This window comes from Cephus cinctus, unplaced genomic scaffold (genome assembly GCF_000341935.2).
Source record: "Cephus cinctus unplaced genomic scaffold, Ccin1 Ccin1_scaffold0494, whole genome shotgun sequence".
Classification (NCBI taxonomy): domain Eukaryota; kingdom Metazoa; phylum Arthropoda; class Insecta; order Hymenoptera; family Cephidae; genus Cephus; species Cephus cinctus.
In genome coordinates, this window is record NW_014333166.1 from 497,564 (window position 1) to 518,188 (window position 20,625).

General features: G+C 37.7%; 2 protein-coding genes and 1 long non-coding RNA gene across 9 annotated transcripts in view; all 3 read left to right on the forward strand.

Annotated features, from left to right (window-relative positions):
• Positions 1–7,599, forward strand: part of LOC107268194 (angiotensin-converting enzyme) — a 39,410-nt gene extending 31,811 nt beyond the window's left edge. The window contains exons 12-13 of the mRNA XM_015740721.2: positions 5,078–5,244; positions 6,550–7,599. Coding sequence (XP_015596207.1) covers positions 5,078–5,244; positions 6,550–6,701 — 319 coding nt within the window. The 3' untranslated portion in view covers positions 6,702–7,599. The remainder of the gene's footprint in view (positions 1–5,077; positions 5,245–6,549) is intronic.
• Positions 7–4,460, forward strand: LOC107268203. Its single transcript, XR_001537765.1, has 2 exons — positions 7–3,890; positions 3,977–4,460. It is a non-coding gene; the product is annotated as an uncharacterized LOC107268203 (long non-coding RNA).
• A 2,638-nt stretch (positions 7,600–10,237) lies between the features above and the next one.
• LOC107268218 lies at positions 10,238–20,609 on the forward strand. Of its 7 annotated transcripts, none has more exons than XM_015740764.2 (11): positions 10,238–11,636; positions 13,339–13,475; positions 13,568–13,681; positions 13,915–14,041; positions 16,870–17,053; positions 17,702–17,822; positions 17,916–18,241; positions 18,437–18,748; positions 18,839–19,078; positions 19,503–19,658; positions 19,798–20,609. In XM_015740764.2, exons 3-11 carry the CDS (start codon positions 13,590–13,592, stop codon positions 19,923–19,925), a joined length of 1,686 nt encoding a protein of 561 aa, XP_015596250.1. In that variant the 5' UTR covers positions 10,238–11,636; positions 13,339–13,475; positions 13,568–13,589; the 3' UTR covers positions 19,926–20,609. The 7 variants fall into 7 exon arrangements, with proteins under 7 accessions (XP_015596250.1, XP_024941260.1, XP_024941258.1 ...); XM_025085490.1 differs by having other exon boundaries at positions 11,255–11,636; positions 18,857–19,078; XM_025085491.1 differs by having other exon boundaries at positions 11,255–11,636; positions 19,503–19,640; positions 19,798–20,036.
• Positions 20,610–20,625: the final 16 nt, after the last annotated feature.

Here is a 20,625-nt window from a genome sequence, read left to right on the forward strand (position 1 = left end):
GTAAGTCGAAATTTTATTATTAAACAATTATTAGGGTGAAGTTTCCATATAAAATTGCCACCCCAAGTCCACTCGATTCACACGACGTGGATATCGGTATATCATTGTTTCACGCTACACTGATAAACCCTATCCGGATTGGTCGTGCAGTTCCGCATAGCACCGACAATCCGTGCAACGAGTATACGCCTTGTTGTACACTTCCATTCGCTGGAAGACAGATAGAATGGATTCAGCGATAGATCGCGATCGGGCACAATGGGTAAGAGGATAACGAGGACTGAAGTATCAGTGAGTTGGGTGTAAACCACGTTTTTTTTATATCAGCTATAGAAAGAGCCTTGACGATTCGAATTCTGCGTGTGATGCACTTTGCTGAAACGAATATTGATTGTGACTCGTAATTAACAAGTTTGTAAATTCAGGTTAAAAGGAGAAGGGATGGTCATCGATATAGAACATGTCAGATGATTTTTGGGAGTAGTAGCTCTGCTGTAGAATTTCGACTTCTTAATAAGAACACCGAATAAATTATTCGTCCATCTCCAAAAACTATTAGCAGAATTTGACATTTTGCGCTCATCTGTATTCAAGGGTATCAAGAATATGGAATCGACTGGCCATCTTGTGGTTTTTTTATATTCCCGGTAATAGACATCTTGAATATCTAGACATCTATAAAGACTCTTAATGGTGTGATGTAAATTATGAAATAAACGATAAATACATAATTTCGTTATATCATTATGCATAATACTCGTAGAACAATTTAATGACAAAGTTAAAAAAAGAAGCTTAAGACTTCAAAAAATCCAAGTCATTAGAAAAAAAAAACAAAATGATTAGTAAATAATCGAATATGCTTAAATCGAAATATCCGGCATACAATTTTATTCGAATATCATCAAAATTCTATCATGCTAATGCTAATTCGTCGTCGTATACCTGAAAGTTGATCCCAACCGGATATCAAGCCTTAAGGATACGAGATCAGATTAAACTAATGCATTCCCAGGGAATCAATGGTATCCTTTCGAAATCGTCGATACTCAGTTCAATTATTGATATAATGCAACGTGCACCCACAGTGCAATGGATCCGGCACAATCAAATGATATAGAACTCCCAAGTAGAGTCTCGCAAACTGTTTCCTTTCTTTTACAAGTAACGATCGCAAAGCACCTTCGCGTCGAGCTCCTCCTACATATTAGTCCTTGTCGTCAGCATCGGCGTCGGCGTCGACGTCGTGATTGCACACGATTGCAGTAGATGCACGAATGCACCTTAAGAGGCTAACGGTACTACCAACTGTTGTATAACGTTACCAAGCACATATTCCCACATTACCAAAGACCGTGGCGAACGACTACACAACAAGGCTATGGTTGGCAGCGCGACAAAAAAAATCATCAGGCAAACTTTGCCTACGGGCTGCAGACTTCGTTGCATGTCCGCCATAAATTCTGCCGGATTATCGCTAGAACGTATCGCTACGTACTCAAAGAGAGACTCACGCATTGCTCCATTTAGTTATCCACGAGTTCCCCGAAGGACTCGTTTACGCGATTGTCATTGAATTCGAAATCAATGAGAATAATGACGTGATGTGATACCTAGAAAAATTAATTTTTTAGAATAATTCATACCAGTGACTATCATCGAATCCTTTTTTATTCAGATCCATTGAATTAATTATTCGATAAAATTGCATTTGACTAGATCGATGTCTTTTATGATTGTTAACCCAAGATCCTGGTAGATTCTATCTATACTGGGCAATGCACTAATTTGCCATGACAATCTCCAGCAACCATGACTACAGTCAGTGATCCGAGATCTGATCGATGATCTAGAATCAATTTGTCAATTTTTCTACGGTTCGTGAGTTATTCCAATGTACGAATCCGTTATTGTTACTGGAAATTATTGTATACAAGTGTATAAAGGGCGCATGGAAAAGTGGCCAATTAATGGAAATTTTCTTCCTTAACCTCATAGTCAGCTATGAGAATTGGCAAAGGAATTTTTTGCGATCCCAGGCAGGTATGGTATTGTGAAAAATAAATATTTTTTTGCAATGTTATTTTTTCGATCGATTCTTTTGCCATTATATAGAAGGACCATTTATGTATTCGTGCACGTACTAGACAAATAACGTCCAACGTAATCGCGTTCCAATTTGTAGAGTTGCTTGAGCTTCGATTCTAAACGATTGCGTGTTTATTTTTTTTTACGTTCAATTTAGTACAAGAAATTCTCTCTTTCACTCTCAAGGTCACTCCTGAGCATAATCGCATGAAATATCGTACACTCTCACTCACAGACCATCCCAAGGAATCAAGAGCCTCCGGGCATGACACACTTTAAACTGGATTACTAGACAGCTCTATGGTGGTCTTCCTGTAATGGGAGTAGATACGTAAAGGCGATTTTAAACTCTCGCTGTTCTCGGCTTACCGACATGTAATACCAATAGTGGTTACGATGGACACCCACCTGCATGTCGCATACGTCTTATCCTACATGTCTTTGCTTCCTTCCGCTTGTCGCCTTCGACTACCGTGGTTTATCATTCGCTTCCGTCTTTTGACCTGTGGTAATTTATTTTATTTTTTATTTTTTTAAGTATAGGACCTATACTAATTGAATACTTTGAAATATTATAGGCAGTTTGAGTATAGCTCATAAAATGAATTTATCTTACACCCTGTAATGTGATTAACGAACTCCAGCCAATCAATTATCTACATCCACCGCGAACCGGATAGCCAACAGATATTTTCTCATAGAACTACGCAATGTCTCCAGCATCCCGGGTTGCGACATAGCTTGCAGGAAAGTGCCGATTTCGCCTCCGTACCGGATATTATAAAATTGATAAATTACAGGCGAGACTCGAAACTTCTTGCTCCCGTACAGTGATGCTGGGTTGCTTGTTTATCTCAGGGAGTGTACAAAGATTACGATGGCGATAGGGATGTATTGCGTGTTGAAGATTCTCGTGGTGCGATTAAAATAATATATTAATTTTGCTTGCTAAAATAAATCTTGATTCATCGTTCGTTTAATGATTCATATTTATATTGGTCGTTCGACGAGCAGAGTTATTCAGGCAATTTCGTAGGACAGGTTTTAGCTCTTGAAAAATCATCGGGTTAGCTTGTAATCAGTTTTTAACGGCGACCAATCGGATACTCGTTAAGATTCTCGAAGAAATTATTTCGCAACTTGGCTATATCTATACGCTCGTATACACTGTCAATATATTCCCGAGTTGCAAACTCTCGCCTGTAAGTACCGTCGGGCTGCGAACCATATTCTCAACAGCTGAATCATTAGTAACGCCTACGTATTTGACTTCGCCATAGAGTATACGTCTGATTTTCCATGGAATGCTCTACTAACTAATTAACTACTGTTTTACATAAGTATACGAATTAAATGCAGATTCCATAATGCAATCTTCTTGTTGGCCAACCACCCATTTCGATTACCGACCAGGTTGACACGGTTCCCAACGTTCTCACAATCAGTAACCTGGGTAGCCTTAGGGACCAGTGAGACCTCAAGAATAGATTCTGAGCATTACCTTTCGGAATCAGTGAGGCATCAGTTCTTGATAATGAATCAATGTCCGTTTATTAATTCGCGCTCTATATAATGAAGGTGAATTTACCATCGAGTATGTGAATTCAGATAAATCAATGTTAAGTACCTTATGTGGTATCGTGAATAAAAAAAAGAGTTTGTCACTGGGATATTTTTGAATTTAAAATACAAATATTTTGTATACAACTTTTTTACGTGTAACTATGCAAAAACGTCTGAAAATATTTTTGCACAGATTCCACTAGTCGACTCGCCCTGTCCCAGAAGCAGACAGTAAGAAGGTACCGAGACAAATTATACTCGCGATGTCCATTACATGGTTGAAATTACTGAATTATGCAAGGTATCCACTTTTTCCTGGTTTCAGGTAAAACAGGTAGTGAGATCCATACGATGCCCTATTAACAAACGTACGCGCATAAGTCAGTAGGACAAGAGGAATAATGATGGTCAATGTAAGAAAATAAATTCATGTATATTAAAATTGCCAAATCCACGTGACCATTTCTTAAGGAAACATGAAATCTTGATACGTAATCAAAAAACTGCCTCAACGTGTTATTTGATAGTGATATGTATTATTTTCCTAGCACGCTCTTAAAACATTGCTGTACATTAGATCAGTGGATTTTACAGTGACTCTAGTTACTTTACGTTTTATGCAATAATTTCTTTGGATGATATCATTTTCTTTGTTGAGCAATACGTCTCTTGCATGTTGACTAGGACATCTCAATATGTTCAGAGAGAAAGCATCAGGTTCTCGACTGGGAAACCTATAAATAGCTGTAATCGTAATTAGTCACCAACTAATTATCGAGGGCAATTCTGAACCACCAATAAAAATCTCGGTTAGTACAGTAGCACAGCATCCAATAATTATTTGACGACATGAGCGACTATCTGATAAAAATAAAAATGGTCACTTTGAACAACACGAAAACTGAATTAGTGAAAATGAGATATACGACCTATCAAAATAAACATTTTGGTAGCATTATGGGCAATAGGCAGAGGAACTGTTAAAATACTCTATATGTCATGCCACATGTGACAGAGCGAATGAAAAAGAAAGTTTTACTATTTTGGATTGTAAACGTCGTAAATCCAATTGAATAACAAGAAGAAACATAATTTCTGCATCCATTAATGTCATGGATGGATAATGATACCTATGTGTTAGATATGTATACATGGTTGAAATCTACTGATTTCGAGGAATCATGTGGAATTTTTTTGAATACCCTCATTGGTTATGAGAATATTTATTGTTCTTTATCTTTATAGCAATTCAATGAATATCTTATGACTTGTACACAACGTACACGATTTCGTCGTTCTTTTAGCATTCATAGAAAGGAATTGTCTGTACATATGCATTTATGGATATACGTATACATATGTATTACGGATTACAATTTTTTTACACTCGCAACTCGTGATTCAAACGTCGATTTTATATTTACAGAAAAATAATGGAAAAGGGGTCTTCCAGACCCTGGCAGGAAACCCTTCAGGAGGCAACAGGCGAATCCAGACTCAATGGTGAAGCACTTCGAGAATACTTCAGACCTTTGGAGGATTGGCTGAGGGCAGAAAACTTGCGAACCGGCGAAATTGTTGGCTGGTCTAACGGTGAGTGAGATTTTTCATTAGATTTGGTAATTTCAGCAGAAAGAAATATCGCATTGAGAAATTTCGAAGTGACAGAGATTTCTCTCTAGTCAAGTGAAGAAGAATAAATCGCAAATTATTAGTCGCATGTTTACCCTGCGCCTGTAGATTTTGTCGGGCGTCAAAGAGAGTGAGAGAAGGAGACAGAACAAAATTGCTGAACGAGACTTCGGATTGAAAATAAAATTTTAAACATGGCCGCGACGGATGCTGTTGAATCCAAAGCTATTATGATGCAATTCGAGTTCGACTTGACATTTCAACCGAGTTCCCGTGAACTTTTAAATTCAACTACACCTCGTTAAATGGACAAACGAGAGAGAACGCCGCCATCTTGATTCGCCTACCAACATCAACACTCTTGATGGTCCTATACTCCTATGGTTATGCGTCTAATAAAATTACGCGTTTCTATTACGTAACGTGAAAACAAAATTCCCTTGTGCATAATCGAGCCTCTATCTCACAGTACAAACAATGTGAATTCTTCCCGGCAAAGTAATCTATATAAAAGCATATAGACTCCTCGTCCACCATATAAGGATCTAGTTACAGTACCAGTAATCCTTGTATTCTCTATTTAAAAAAATGACTTCATTTTACTGTCTCAACTATAGGCGCGGTAACGAGTGCTGAAGTTTGAATTGTTTATTTTGTTACGCAATAATCCAGGATTCTGCTGGATCCGAATGAATAAATAAAATCAAAGTATCGCCTTTATCGTGATGCCTGTGAGGCTGTAGGATTATGGGATTCTGTACGAATGGTAAAGCAAATATTGAGGCAGTCAGTCATCGTATTGAACTAAATGTGTATCTAATGTTTATCTCTCCTGTTACTGGTTCAACTAGATATCTTTAATTCTAAACTGTTCAACAGATGCACGTCCCACGCTTCTTCCACTTGTTCTTGCATACCTTTATTCCATAGGAGAATTGCACAGTAAATTAAAAGCATGAGGTTTCGCAGGGCTCTCATTATTGTCTAACCTTATTCCAATTTCATGCACGATTCCCATCAATGAAGGGAACATTATTAAGTACTGCTCTACGTATGAATTAGGGGAGCTTGATGCAAGTCTGGTTAATCGTCTTGTGCAAAACAAAGGAAAGGGAAACATTCCCTGGTATAATGAGTCAGATTCGTTTGAGCCGGTTGCTTTGCTTTTATCCTTGAGCGAGTAATCTGCGTCATGGAGTAGGTCCCAGAGTATATTTTATAGCCGTGTGTAACATGCATCCTATGTAATGCATCTGTCTGTTGCAGATGGCGATTACTGCAAGCGCAGCATAGAGACTGCAGGCCTCCAGGTATACGGTAGCGGATTCTACAACTCCGCCTTCTCAGTCCTCTCCTCGACGACGTACGCAACAACCGCGTCACTCCTAGTTCTGCTTCACCTTCTCCTGTCCCGCTAAAGGATCGTCCAAGAAGCCAAGCTAATCTGAACCGAGGAAGACGATCAGGAGGATTCGATGCGCATGGGAATTGCGGAGAAAAGTTAAAGAAATCAAATCGCCAATGCATTTGGAAAAAAAATTTTTTTTAAGAAAAAATAATCGTTTCCCAGTGAAAGGGTCGATGTGAATTTTCTTCTTAATTGAGTAAGCAATTAGAGTATATATATATGTATATATAAACCTGCTCGAGATGGGAATTGAGTAATTGCAAAGTGGATTCGATTAAATCGAAGATGGAAGTGTGTATATGTCGAGTATGTGTATTTCTGCGTTAATGCTTATATGGGAATCGATGTGAAGCATGTTTTTTTTTACTTATAATTGTAATAGCAGCCAATGGGATCGTTCGGTACGAACGCTATACGTTTAAAGTTGGTCCTTTGGAATTCTTGAATTGCGGAAGTGACAGCGTGTATGTACGTTGACTTCCGGCGGTCCAATTGACCAATTACCCAGGCATCTTTCTTCGACGACAGCTGCTATCCAAGCAGCGCAACGTAGCTCGGATGTGTCCGAAAACTGGTCCTTCCAGTTTTGCGTAATCGGAAGGCTCGAGAAGTCGATCCTTTCCGCGAAATGTCAGGCGAACAATGTGCGCCACGGCTACCCGGAAGCCCAGTTGCTTTCACCCGTTTTATATCTGCAAATCGGTATTCGAATGGAATTTGCAAAAAAAAAAAACGTTTGAGCAGAGCCAGTAGCTATCCAAAGTTCTGACTGCTTCGACAGGTCGTCTATTTATTTAAACAATTGTCATTGAGATCCGTTCATCACGTAATAATTATTTATATAGTAAGTAAAATAATAAGTAAAATTTATAAATAAACACCTGATAGAATAAACTCTGTGAAGTGAAGCGAAGTCCACATTGTTTCTTAACCATCACTCCTCAGGATACACGAACTCGAAGATCACAAGAGTCAGCTACACCCAATACGTTTACGTACAATTGACTGAGGCTAAGTCGACCGTTCATTTATTTAAAGCAAATCGAAAGTTTCATTAGCATAAACAATATTGATTACCAGACCAGGATTTCTTGCTGTTTATGGAAATTCATTGTACACTGGGTACATGGACGTACATGCTGCATGTCCGACTATGAAACGTCAACTTCTTGTCAGTCTTCCCAGAGAATTTCTTAACGTTATATACGTAGGAGAGGCGAGGATCAGCCAGTAGAGAGAAACCGGAAGTAAGTAGTTGCGTCATTGTCGAGTTAGCAACGGCACGAGTAAAGGGGGGGAAAATGGCGGAGGGGTGAAGAGGGGGAACGACAGGGGAGAAGATAGTTGTCGATTCGTACATTTGGCTCACGCATACAGAAGCAAGATTTATGTTTTCGTCAGTCTCCTCTCGTACGTAATACCCAAGAGAGCTAAGAGAGCTAAGAGAGGCAAGAGAGCTAAAACCCATAGCCAAGTCAGTACGTACGTATTGGTCTACGTTTATGCAGTCTACGTTTACGTACGGTGCGTGCTTGGTGGGCAATTGCCGTAACAGTTGGTTCGGTCTGGACTCGTCTCCTTTTCACTCAGCCCTCTTCTCGGGCCTTCTGATTTCTTCGCAGTCAGGTGTGAAAACGAAGTATCACAATTATAGACATATAATCGTACAGATGACACTTTCCACTCACTTGTATAACACCGGTGGCGACAAATTACCTGTTCGATCTTCATTGCGTAAAAACTGCGTAAGCGAAGCCCCACAAGTTCGAATAGAAATTTTTCTCAGGGACGTCGATTCTCGGAGAGATATATTGCGAAAGGGAGGGTTGGTGGGAGAGAGGGGGGAAATGTAGGTATTCCGGTGGACGATGACACGAACTCCTCTCTTTATTAGGGAATTTTCACAAGACTCAGAAAATGACTTGGAGCGTATACCGGGTGTAACTATGGTTGTGAAATCTTTAAGTTTCGATAACAAGGAGTCTGCTGCGCAGTGGAGAAAAAGTTTCTGGGGAATATTTAACGTTCTGGCTCAATGAGATGGGTATTAGATACGGTTAAGTGGCATGACGCGTACTGTGAATGAGCAAAAGAGACTTTATGGCTAGTTCACACGACATCACTTTCGCGCGTTAATTTCGTCCTAACTGGTAGGTACCTGATTTATCTATACGATGTACTTTCTATTTTTTTTAGTATGCAAAAAAGATACGATTAGTGTATCAGATGAATTCGACGTTCAATGTCTGATCGATCGATTGGAATTTTGTGTGGTAGGAAGTCTCTTGGAACACATGTTAAATCTTGAGGCTTTCGTATGTGTTGCTAATACCAATTTGTATCCTTTCTTCTTGGCGCATTTGTTTTGCCCTCTAATTGGTTGGCCGCGAGCCAAGATACGATAATAGAAAGATATCGATCGTGGTTTAGTACCCTCCTATAAATTAGGTCATCCTTTCGATGTGCCATGTTCCGGCATTGTTACACATTGCAAACTAGAACGGCACGCTATGTTCAATTTTCGTTGGCGATTCCAATCTGATGAAGATATATAATAAAATTTTATATTAAGATCGATGCATTCATTATGACGTCTGTTATGGTACATTGAAATTCCGTGATACAAGATGTGTGAATATTTTAAAAAGTTGTCACATTCCTTATCGACAAGGTGCCAAACACACGATTTTTCATTGATATCGTGATCGGAATTTCAGGATGTCCTAACGACGCGTAATTTGATTTCACGCAGAAATGTCAAACGAAACCATTTGCATACTCGCCTTGCTCTTATCCCACCAGGTAATGGTCGAATATCCATGCGAGCGACGTGAATTAATCATGCAGCCAATGACCTTAGAAGGACTTCTCGGTGAAAATAGTTAACGCATTGAATTCTGCATACAACTGAACTGACACTGACATTATTCTCAGTGCAGGTGTCATCAAGGAAGTGGGTGACCATGTCAGTCTGGTACTTGCGTCACAATGCATTACTGCAATTGCATCGCTATTAAACCATAAACCTACATTTCACAGTTGCCGAAATCTAGCCAATTCAACACGTAAGGTACAGAGGCAATTTGCCAGATAATACTGCAACTGCAATTTCACGTAAGCCTCGTGCATGGCGATTGAACGAGAATCACTGCAAGGCTGTTCTCACCAAGGGCTTAAAGGGGTTAAAGGGATAGGTTCAAAGTTCAATGAATACATAACGTGAATGATATTTAAAAAACTTGTCTATCCCGATAAGACTAATCTGATTAGATTATTTTTTGTATTAAAAATATAATCACTCTTTTTCTTTTGGTTATTTAACAATTTTACTCTGACGTTCTAGACGCCTCAAGTGGCGGAAGAACGAGCATTGGCCATTTTCCAACATGATCCACATTTATTCAACCATCCATAACAATGCCGAGCCCTCCAGTTTGTTTGAGCTCAAGAGAACGACCTCGTGCCAGAACTCGAAACTCAAGAGTCGTTTTGCACGCTGCCAACCAAGTTACAACGATTCCGGTAAATTCCCTAGATTCTGGATACTAGAGAAACTCTACAAGTAAAATAGGATTTTCCGTGCGGCATGTTTGCCAGTGAATGCACGAGACATAATTTATGATTCGTTTCGTGAATCCAGACGGAATTGTCAAAGAGTCAGTTTACACGTGTAGTACTTGTATACAGATTTGAATGGACCACTGAACCACTAGAGATTGAACTGCGTAATTTATAGTACGTTGGTTAGATATGTTTTGTCGGCAAATATATAGAGTAATGGAGACTGCCACTTCAAAACAATAAAAATCTTCGTCACAAGCTAATGGCAAATACGACTAAGCACATGAGAACCCCAGGGATTAAATTGCCCTTACAATCATCCCATTACGATGCGACTGGGCTTATGGCGGAGAGACTGGAACCGGCGGAACTACATCCTTCAATACAGTTACTACTCGAGTCATTGTTAGAATCATTATATTTTAGCATCTAATAAACACAGGGTATATTGATCTTTCGAAATCAATGATAATATTAATAGATGGATTGGATCATTCTCAAAATTATTTATGTATACTTTACGTATATTTTACATTATTTAACTATTCGATCCGTGGTACAGTGTATTGACTGTACCTACGAAATGTCACTTGACACTTCTGCTCTTGACGATGTCAAGAGTTTCAAGCGCTTCACGAGTGTAGGAGTTTTACAGGGATCTTATCAGACTCGTCGCATCCGGGCATTAGATAAGAAAGAGAAAAAAAGTCAAAAAGTCATGAGCCCGGCTATCAGGAATATTTCAATGAATAATGCGCTATTGGAAAATGAAATTTTGCAACGTTCTCATCACGCTAAAAGCTTCCGGTGCTTATCCTCGAGTAATCTACCTAATTGGCTACCTTCGTACTGTTGGATGTTTTGCAAAATTGATTTTCTCGAAATGGCAAGCTGGCAATTCGTAAGGGATGCCGTTTTACGTAGTGTGTTATTTCTCGAATGAGTGCATTGCATGCATCTATGTATATGTATGCTACATGTACAAGGGAGTGGAGAGTGCAAGATTCATCGTTTAAGTAACAATGCTGGGGCTGGACCATGTGATGCTTCTACGACTGGAGGCTCAGTGTTTCATGAGTGGCCAACGAGGGTCGGAGTTCATTGTACTACAAGTGCATTCCGAGTAGCAACGCCGCCAATTGTGACGGTGGCATTGAATGTGAAGCAGTCTGTAATATAACAGCCAGAGGACACATAACAGTCGAGTCTGAAATAAAAGTCTGTTCCTACTAAAACCTGTGCAGCCCTTGGTCACGTGCGGATCTCCCGAGTTTTTCCTTGAACGTGATAGAAAAAAGTGTAAAGTGATATGGAACGTGTGGAGTATGGAGATTTTGGAAATACTTGAGGCGAGGATTGGGATTGAAATTTTGATAAGCATTGCGTACGTATCGTAGTAATTATTAAAGAAAATCATTTACAATTAGGAACAATTTTTTTAACTTTCAACAGTCAATTAATATATATATAATCCAGACGTTTTGCGTAACCTGGTATAATATGATTCTGAACCTGTTGAGTAGAGCGAAATTTATTTTTGCATTTTTATGTAAATTTGCTTCTAAAGGTTAACTCAATTTTTATTCATACATACACTGTATATAATAATCTGAAACTGCCTTCCTTTTTTTAATCTGGTTCACCTTTTCGATAAATTATAACTTTGTAGGATTATTATATTTTTATTTCAATCGCCACGTATATTTTATTCTTCCCGAAACGCTGGTTACGCGTGGAATGGCCAGTCAAACGAATAACAAGGTTAACGGAGAAATTGAAAAAGGAGAAGGAAAGAGAAAAACATGAGAATTCTAGTAAAATGTATGTCAAAGTAACCAGCTGCACTGTCCCACCTAATTGAATCCAATCAAAACAAAGGCTACATTACGTCATAATTCCAGCTGTGCGTTACGTCGGTCAAGTCAGGAATAATTTTTCGGTTTTCTCACGAACTAACTCCTACACGACTACCAGGACAATACTGAAACATTATCTAACCTACGGATGCTGTGTTTCGTATCAGAATGCTGAAGTTAAAAAAAGTTAAACTAAGCGCCATATGCTATAGTGGGAATAGTAGATGTCAAGCAGTGTCAGTCAGTGTCTGGATCATTGGATAGTACATCGCTCTAATAAAGTCTTCGTCTAATATATTCACAGAGTGGCTCAAATATATATTTTTATTAATAAATAAATAACGCAATTAATAAAAGTGCATTGACGTAATTCGGTTCCAAGTTCGATTAGTAATTTTTTAATCGTAAACCAGGTAAATTTACTACTAAAGTCATTTAGTTTCTAAGAAAGCAAACTAGCACTCTGCTTCTAATCAAATCGAAACTTCTAATATTGTTTACCTATAAAACTGCATACTCGTTACTTCAATTACCCAACATACCACTATGGTAATTCAATCAGCGATATGGAATTGAATTTTCTCTCCCATAGGTACGTGAATCTCACTCAAACTTTTCTACGATCCATAAATCACGTTTCAAAAAATCTCAACTAGACGCTGCTAGATAAATTCGAAATCTAGTCTAGAATTAAATAATCCAAAAAGTCAAAACGAACGATTCTCGTGAGTGATCGTATCTGTGAATGTTAATTGGGAGGATTTAATAACGCGTGCGAGATCCTTGATAATCTGGGACGTTACGTCAGATCTGCTCGATGGTTTTATTTTACTGTTTTGCAAGCAGACTTGACCATTAGTGAGAGAAATTGAATTGCCTCCCGTGACGATCCAATCAGTTACGTCGTGTACGGTGATAGTGACATTCATGACATAAATTTTTGGGCCGATTTACTTTTTTCAAATTTACATGAATCCTAGATAAAACCAATTAAATCTCTTATTTTTATCGCTCCTATAAAATTTTCATATCCGTAACTATACGCTTCAACCAGCAATAGCGATATGCATGCATACGTGTATCGGACTGGACATATGTTTATTATTTCAAGAATCCCTGTTCCGGCGTCAAATGACCACGTGTAGTCATATTGTAATGAATACTCTTCATTCGTAATTGGATATATGCATTTTAGACACTATCGTTACTGGTATGCATTATTGCTTCCAGGGAACGCTACTCGAGATAATGGCGGCATTGCCTGCTGGTAGAAATCATTTGCTCGTACCAAGTACATCTTAAAACCAGAACCCTAGCGTCTGGCCTCTTTTGGTGGCCACTGTAAAAGAACGGAGTTCGCACACACGGTGAGTACAAGGTGTAATAAAAAAAGAGATACAAAAAATGTCAAGATAAAAAATGGTATACATTTGAAAAATTACCTTTTTTCGTACTACAGGTTTTTCCGATCACGTGTCAACATGCACTTATGGATTCCACAGTTGTTGATCCTAGCTGTTTTACCGTCGCTCCTAGCGCTCACTGGCGACCACGTGTGTCCTCGGGTGGAAAAGTGAGTGTGAACCCCTTTTTACGATCATTTTTTTACATAGGCCTGCTGAAGCAATAACGTACATTTTTTATTTATTCTTTCATTTACTCAAAACAGTCTCGAACGACTGACGCCATTCGTAGCTGAAAAAAAAAAATCATAAGCAAATTGCATTAGCATGGGACAACATAGTGTCACAAGAAATGACTATACTTAAACAATTAAGTGTCCTTAACGTGTATTGCAATTTGCAGTTATACGGTAACAGTACGTGAGATTTACGTCGAACCGGTTATAGTGAAAACGTTTACCTGGTGTTTTGAGATACCACCCAGGTGTCCAAAATCACGTACGGAGATGAGAGAGCGATTTCGCATTAAGGTGAGTACCGGTGAACATGGGTCTTAAGTCTTCATTTATATAATTAACGTATATAGATATGAATTTGTTATCGAGGAAAATCCCATGTGATTTTACGCCGAGAGCACAGTCCTTGCCAATTAAAATATTACCTACAAGCGGATGCACTTACATGGGACTGAGAACTCTCTCCTGCTTATGCGTTACGTATTAGCCATGAACCAAATATCAAATCAAGCAATTACATTGACGCGTATAACGTCAACACCTGGTCTCATCGCTAAGCATGGAATTTCTCACATGACATATGTATACGAGGATTGAAAGTCTTTTCTTTGATGATAGAGAATACGAATCAATACCAGATGAATCAGAGACTGACTGTACTGTAGCAAATATCGATCAATTGGACACGTCACGCTTACCGTTTTGTTATAGTGGAATTACGTAAAAGACCATTTATTTCTTATTAGATCAATCGATCAGGATCAGGTCGGAGCCATTCCGAAATGGTATCTCATGGATGAATGAATCTGCGGCAAGTTCATTATCGAATAAAAAAGATTAAATGGCAAGGACACTCTTGGAAAATTCTGAGGCTAATATATATATATATATATAGGTATATATTATGCCGTTGTAAAAAGAACCGGATATCGATCGTGTAAGAATGTCAATTTTTTTGCGATTCGACGGAATCGACTGTCGAGTTATATAGTGGAAATGTAACATATCGATTAAAATTTATCAGTGACATAATGTCCTTGTATATTAGAATGTCGGGAATTATGGGTACTTGATTAATTTTTAATTTTTTTTATTATTATTAATTTTCGAGAGTAATTAACAGGGAAAGTGGGTGTCTCAATTAGTGCGTCTAATTAGAAAAATAAAATAAACGACATCGGCGTCAGCGAGTTTGGTTAAAGAAAGGAGTGAGTGGAATTCAATGGTAGTTTCTATGTCGTTAAAATAAAAGGAAACGTGACCGATTTATGCGGCAATTACGAATCGTAATCGCAGATCAAGTCCAAGTGATTGTTATGGATGGACTGGGTGTTAATAATGAAGAATGAAAGTCTCGAGAAATTATTATAATTATGCCAATCATCAAAAAGAGTTAATCGATCGAACGATATTGGATATGTATTAAATATATTGTCTATGGTTGCCAGAGAAATAGTTGATTGAATTATCTCGCTACGTAAATAGAAAAACTGGACCCATTTTTGCTAATAAAAATAATACTGTATATCGTAATGAAAAATATACATATATGTATATTCCAAGTCGTTTGGAATTCTCCGATCTACGTGATAAATGTTGTAGAACGAGAATCGTATACTTTCCTTCACTTTCATTCGTTCGTAGAATCAGCCTTTGATTTATCATTATAAAAATTTAATCACGAAACTTTAATCCATGATTTTAAGTGAAAGACAGAGCAAAGATTATTCAACGTATGTGAGTCAATTAAAAAAGTGATGCTGTATGGTACAGATTGGTCCATCTCGTAACAGATTAAAAATAAAAAAGAATCTTTAAATCCGTTACTCTTCGTCCTGCATGATGATTACTAATCAGATGATTCGATTTGAAATGATGAAATCTGAGTGTCTTAACCAATTCAAAGGTTTATGTCAGACGATTCTTGAATACCAATTAGGGTAGGTCCAATCTGTAGCTGGTGAGTCTCTCGATAAATCCAGCTGCAGGTCGGTCGGTAAATTGAAGCGATCGAAATTATGTCGAGAATTGAATAGAGCCTTTGGAATATATTGAATGGACCCTATGGCAATTTGGAGTCTGACCAATGACGAAAGAAAAACATTCAATTCAATGAAATACGTGATTATAACGATTACCAATAAAATTGATGAATCTATTCTGAGTATATGTACAATTATATATAGATATACAATAAAATTATAGAGATAAAAAAAATGTTAAGAATTCAATTTCACTAATCTATTCTATATCGTATGTGGAATTTTCATATATGGCTTTGCTTTGTCTCTAAGTAGTCTAGGCTTATTCGCAATCCAAGGCGCGACGGAACTTTCGAGAAGACGGGGAAACTGCAGTTGCTCGAATGTCGAACGATACGTGACAGTACTTTGGATTACAGTTTTGCAACGAATTCGCAAAAAGTTTTCCTTCCGTTTCCTGTATGATAAGATCACTCTCGATGCGATGCTCGCATTTCAAATAGGAAAGTGGAAAAATCGTGAGGATATTGTCGATTATTGTTACCGATGGATTTCCTAGGGTATTCAATAAAATAGGGGAAGCCGTGTGTACAGAGTTGATTGACGGTAACGAGTCTGCTCCGTTTTGCAGAAATCATTAACTAATCCTATGAGAAACTCTGAGAATCGTTTCTATCTGGTTGCAGGATATACGTTTTTATAGTATATAATAGTATATAGAACAAAATAGAAATTAATGAACAGATCGTTGAATCTGTCGGTGCTGTTACGTAAGATATACCTGGTTGTTTTGAACGCAGTAACTTCGCTTTTATCATGCATTTATTTCGTTTAAGATTACTCGATGGATTACGTAATCGTAACTTAGTTCGGTAATCTGCGAGCGATACGTGAAATTGGAGAAAGGTGTGTCGTTTGATAGATTCAAATTACAAGGCTGATATATTATTTTTTTTTCGATACGCATCGATAGAATAGATATCGAACGAGGTTTAAGATAAAAAATCATGTAGGAAACTTAGTATAAATAATGATGATTAATATTTTTGTTTAAATTCCCAAAAAAATAAAATAAAATTTTTTTATCTGTACCTACTTACGTCGATGAGGGAATTAATTAAAATTTATATAATTTCACAGTATGACTTCAAGCTGAGAAACGTGAGTGAATGTTGTGAAGGATACACAGTTCAAGAAATTCATGGCGATTCCGGTGTGGAGGCAAAGTGTGTTCCACATTGTGAGGACTGCTTAATGGGTGTTTGCATTTCGCCAAATACTTGCCAATGCGAATCGGGTTATCAGGGTGATAACTGTGCTTATGGTAAGTTAAAAAAAATGAATAAAAAATAATAATAACAAAGATGCGTCATTTCAATGATTTAATAGAAGACCTTGTTCCACCTTGAAAAATATTGCATAATGACAGTCATCAAATTTGCATTCAATGGATCATTTCGATCTTCCTAATTTGACATCATAGGAGCTCCTGTAGATTATAACGATAATAGTCATGAATCGTCATTATCGGTCCTTCTTAAATCATCGTAACGAACGTATAAAATTCAATACGTGGGATTAAACGATATCTGTCTGCTTTCTTGTTACCAACCTACGTCATCGCGTATCCTGCATCCTACATCCTATTCTCGAAGTATCCTGATTTCCAAACCTGGCGTAACCTCAATGAATTCGACAAGGTGTGGTCAGTCTCAGTGCCGCCATTGCAACTTTCATCGTTGACTTCCGGACACGTTTTCCTGTTTGCTTGTCATTGCATCTCGACTGCAGTGCACTGCGATGCACTTGGTAAACCGTAGACCTTCTTACGTCGGAGATTGAAAAGTCCTGTAACTCCAAACAACCTTTTAACCTCGCATAATAAAAATTGCCAGATCAACAAAATAATAGAAAATGAAGAATACAAAGATTTCAAATATATATCGATCGACGCTTGATCGACACTTTACAGAATGTCCGCCAGGTTCCTGGGGTAAACAATGCATGCAGCAATGCAGCTGCGGCCCTGACGCTGCATCCTGTCATCCTGTAGATGGGAGCTGTCAATGTCCACCAGGATGGCAGGGACCACTGTTAGTAATATTTTTATACATATATCTATTATATATATATATATCGTTAGATAATACAGTCTATGTTGATTATATGAAAATTTTTATTATCAGATGCAACAAACGGTGTCCAAGTGGTAAATGGGGTGTAAATTGCCAGTCGACGTGTTTCTGCAAAAATGCACAGATCAGCTGTCACCACGAGACTGGAAAATGTTTCAATTTTACTGTGTCCGTCCCTGAGGTACCTCTCGTGCAAAATTGGACAAAGGGAGAACTCTTTCGTGCTTCGCATGTATCCAGTGTTACAGTGGAACCACAAGAAAGTAATGTTTATGAGACTGATAGGGAAAGTACACTGACGGATTATCAGGCCGTTAGCGAAACTTATAGATTCGTTAATCTCACGAGATACACTCGTACGACGGAACACGTGGAAGGTATGTATAGTATACGTTATGTATATAGTAATATATTATTTTTATGAATAAAACTTCGTCTAACGATCATGCTGGGTATAGGAGCAGGATTTTTAAGACAATTTATAACAAATTTAACTTCTTAACGGGTGCCTTAAGATTGATGATTATAATCTTTAAATATGACAGTTGTAAATGATGATAATTACTATATAGAAAATACGGACGTCATCGGTACATCTACCGAACCGATTGGATCGATGATGGAATCCAAAGTCCTACAGATTTCGACACCTGCCTATACCGAGGAAGGCTACCAAAGTGGTGATGATTATTCGATGACAGAAGAAACTACGAAAGTTTCCAGCACGGAGTATATTTCCGGTTACGAGAGAGTCGTTGCTAAAGATTTGGAGGTAAACGGTACCGAGATGAAATCTTCAATGGCTATGGAAGATACGAATGACGTTGATCGTAACGACGCTACGATGTCGCCAAAACCTGATTTCGTGAAAACCATTCAAAAAGGTATTTCGAAAAGGCGGAAAATTCAAATTCGTATATCGTGAATATTTTTTAATGGCTCTCGATGCTACTGACTATTGTACTATTTTGTAGTTGTTTTTTTCTCTTCAGAAGAAGCACAAACTATACCTGTGGACATAACGGTGCTGATTATCGTTGGATCAATCATATCGCTGGGTCTCACGTCGATAGCTGTACTTATGGTATATCATATGCGGTCGAGATTATTCGAGACTGTGCGACTGTCGATCTACAATAACGAGAAAAATGAGAATTCACAGGAGAAGGGAAATACCGTGAAAATTCCGAAGATCGCTGCCAGCACTCTTCCACGTAAGACTCGTTAAGGAAGTATTTTGCAGAAAGTCGTTGATCTTTCGGATAAATTGTATTTTCTTTTTTTCTTCGATTTTCTTTCAATCCTGGCAACTGGTAGCGTCGCTATGGCTATTAAGGAAGTCGTTAAAGTCCCTGAAATATTTTTCTTTATTTTCGCACTCTGATGATATTTTCTATTTTTTCTCTTTTATTCTATTATATTCCTTGCGTTTACGCAACTTTCCTTTCGTTTGATGTTCACTCGATTCCTATTGAGAGTAGCAATGACCTTCGCTACTTACGTGTTTCGAATTACGAATTTCATACGTGACGCTTAAGAATTATTTGCGACGCTGACTTAAGCGATTATCGATGATCGTTAGGTGATTATTATAAATAGAATGTCTTTTTATTGATTATTCATTTTTCTTTTTTTCAGAACCACCAACCTTTGTCAATCCTATATTCACGTCCAGTCCTGAGGGTACGCTTATCACTTTGGATGGTGCTGAATTGAATAAAACTTATGCCAATAGAACAGCAACTATCAGCATCCGACTCTCGGGTAACCTCCGAGGTGAGGATAATCCTCTGTGTAAGGATCCTATGCTCTGTCATTTATGGTCTTACTAACTTCATTTCGTTTTTCAAAGAAATTACGTAAATCGCTCTTTACTCGCTTTTACCACAAAAACAAACTTTTTTCTAATTAAGGTTTTGACAATTTTTTTTAGATCTTCTCGAAAGTCATTACGATCGTCCACCAGCTGCAACTTGTTGTCACGCGGTGGATATGAATGGGGAACATGTCTACGATGAGATACCACTCACTACGCCACTGTGCATTCGCAAAGAAATATAACGTGAATTTCACGTGGAAGGATACAAAGAGAAAGTATAATTGTGATTTAAACAATTTAAAAAAAGAAACTACCAGCGAATTTCGTTTATACCAACTTCAAAGATATTTACCAAAGTGCACTAACTTTAATTATCATATCCAAGACTTTGTTTTTTAAAGTTTACATGTTTGGACTTAATTATACTTAAGAATAGCATTGATCATAGTATATATAGCAATACCTATAAGTATTATTTATACGAAATTAATAATATCGTTATGCCCAGATACCAGGCATTAGGTGATTATACAATTGAAATTTTCAATATGATATTTATGTATAGCGAATCATTCAACTGTCTTACTAGTTAATTGCAAAGTCCATTGAGTATTATTCATAGTACGTCTACATTTTTATGAATAATCGAAAGCAGGACATTGCTGATGTCAATAGGTGACGGATAAAGAGATGAAGACAAAGTCTTATCAGGAATGTTTCATACTTCCTCGACGTTCTTCATTGTTTATCGAGAGTCTACAGAAATACTTATTATCGCAATCATTTCGTATAAAGTTGAATACTTAGATCGCACTAATTAAGTCATTATCACAATTCTACGTAAACCATGCAATTACCAGGCTTAATGTTAAATAAAAGAAATTAAACATATCGTCAAAATAAAAAGATGAAGTAACGCTTGAAAATATTGAATATGGAAAA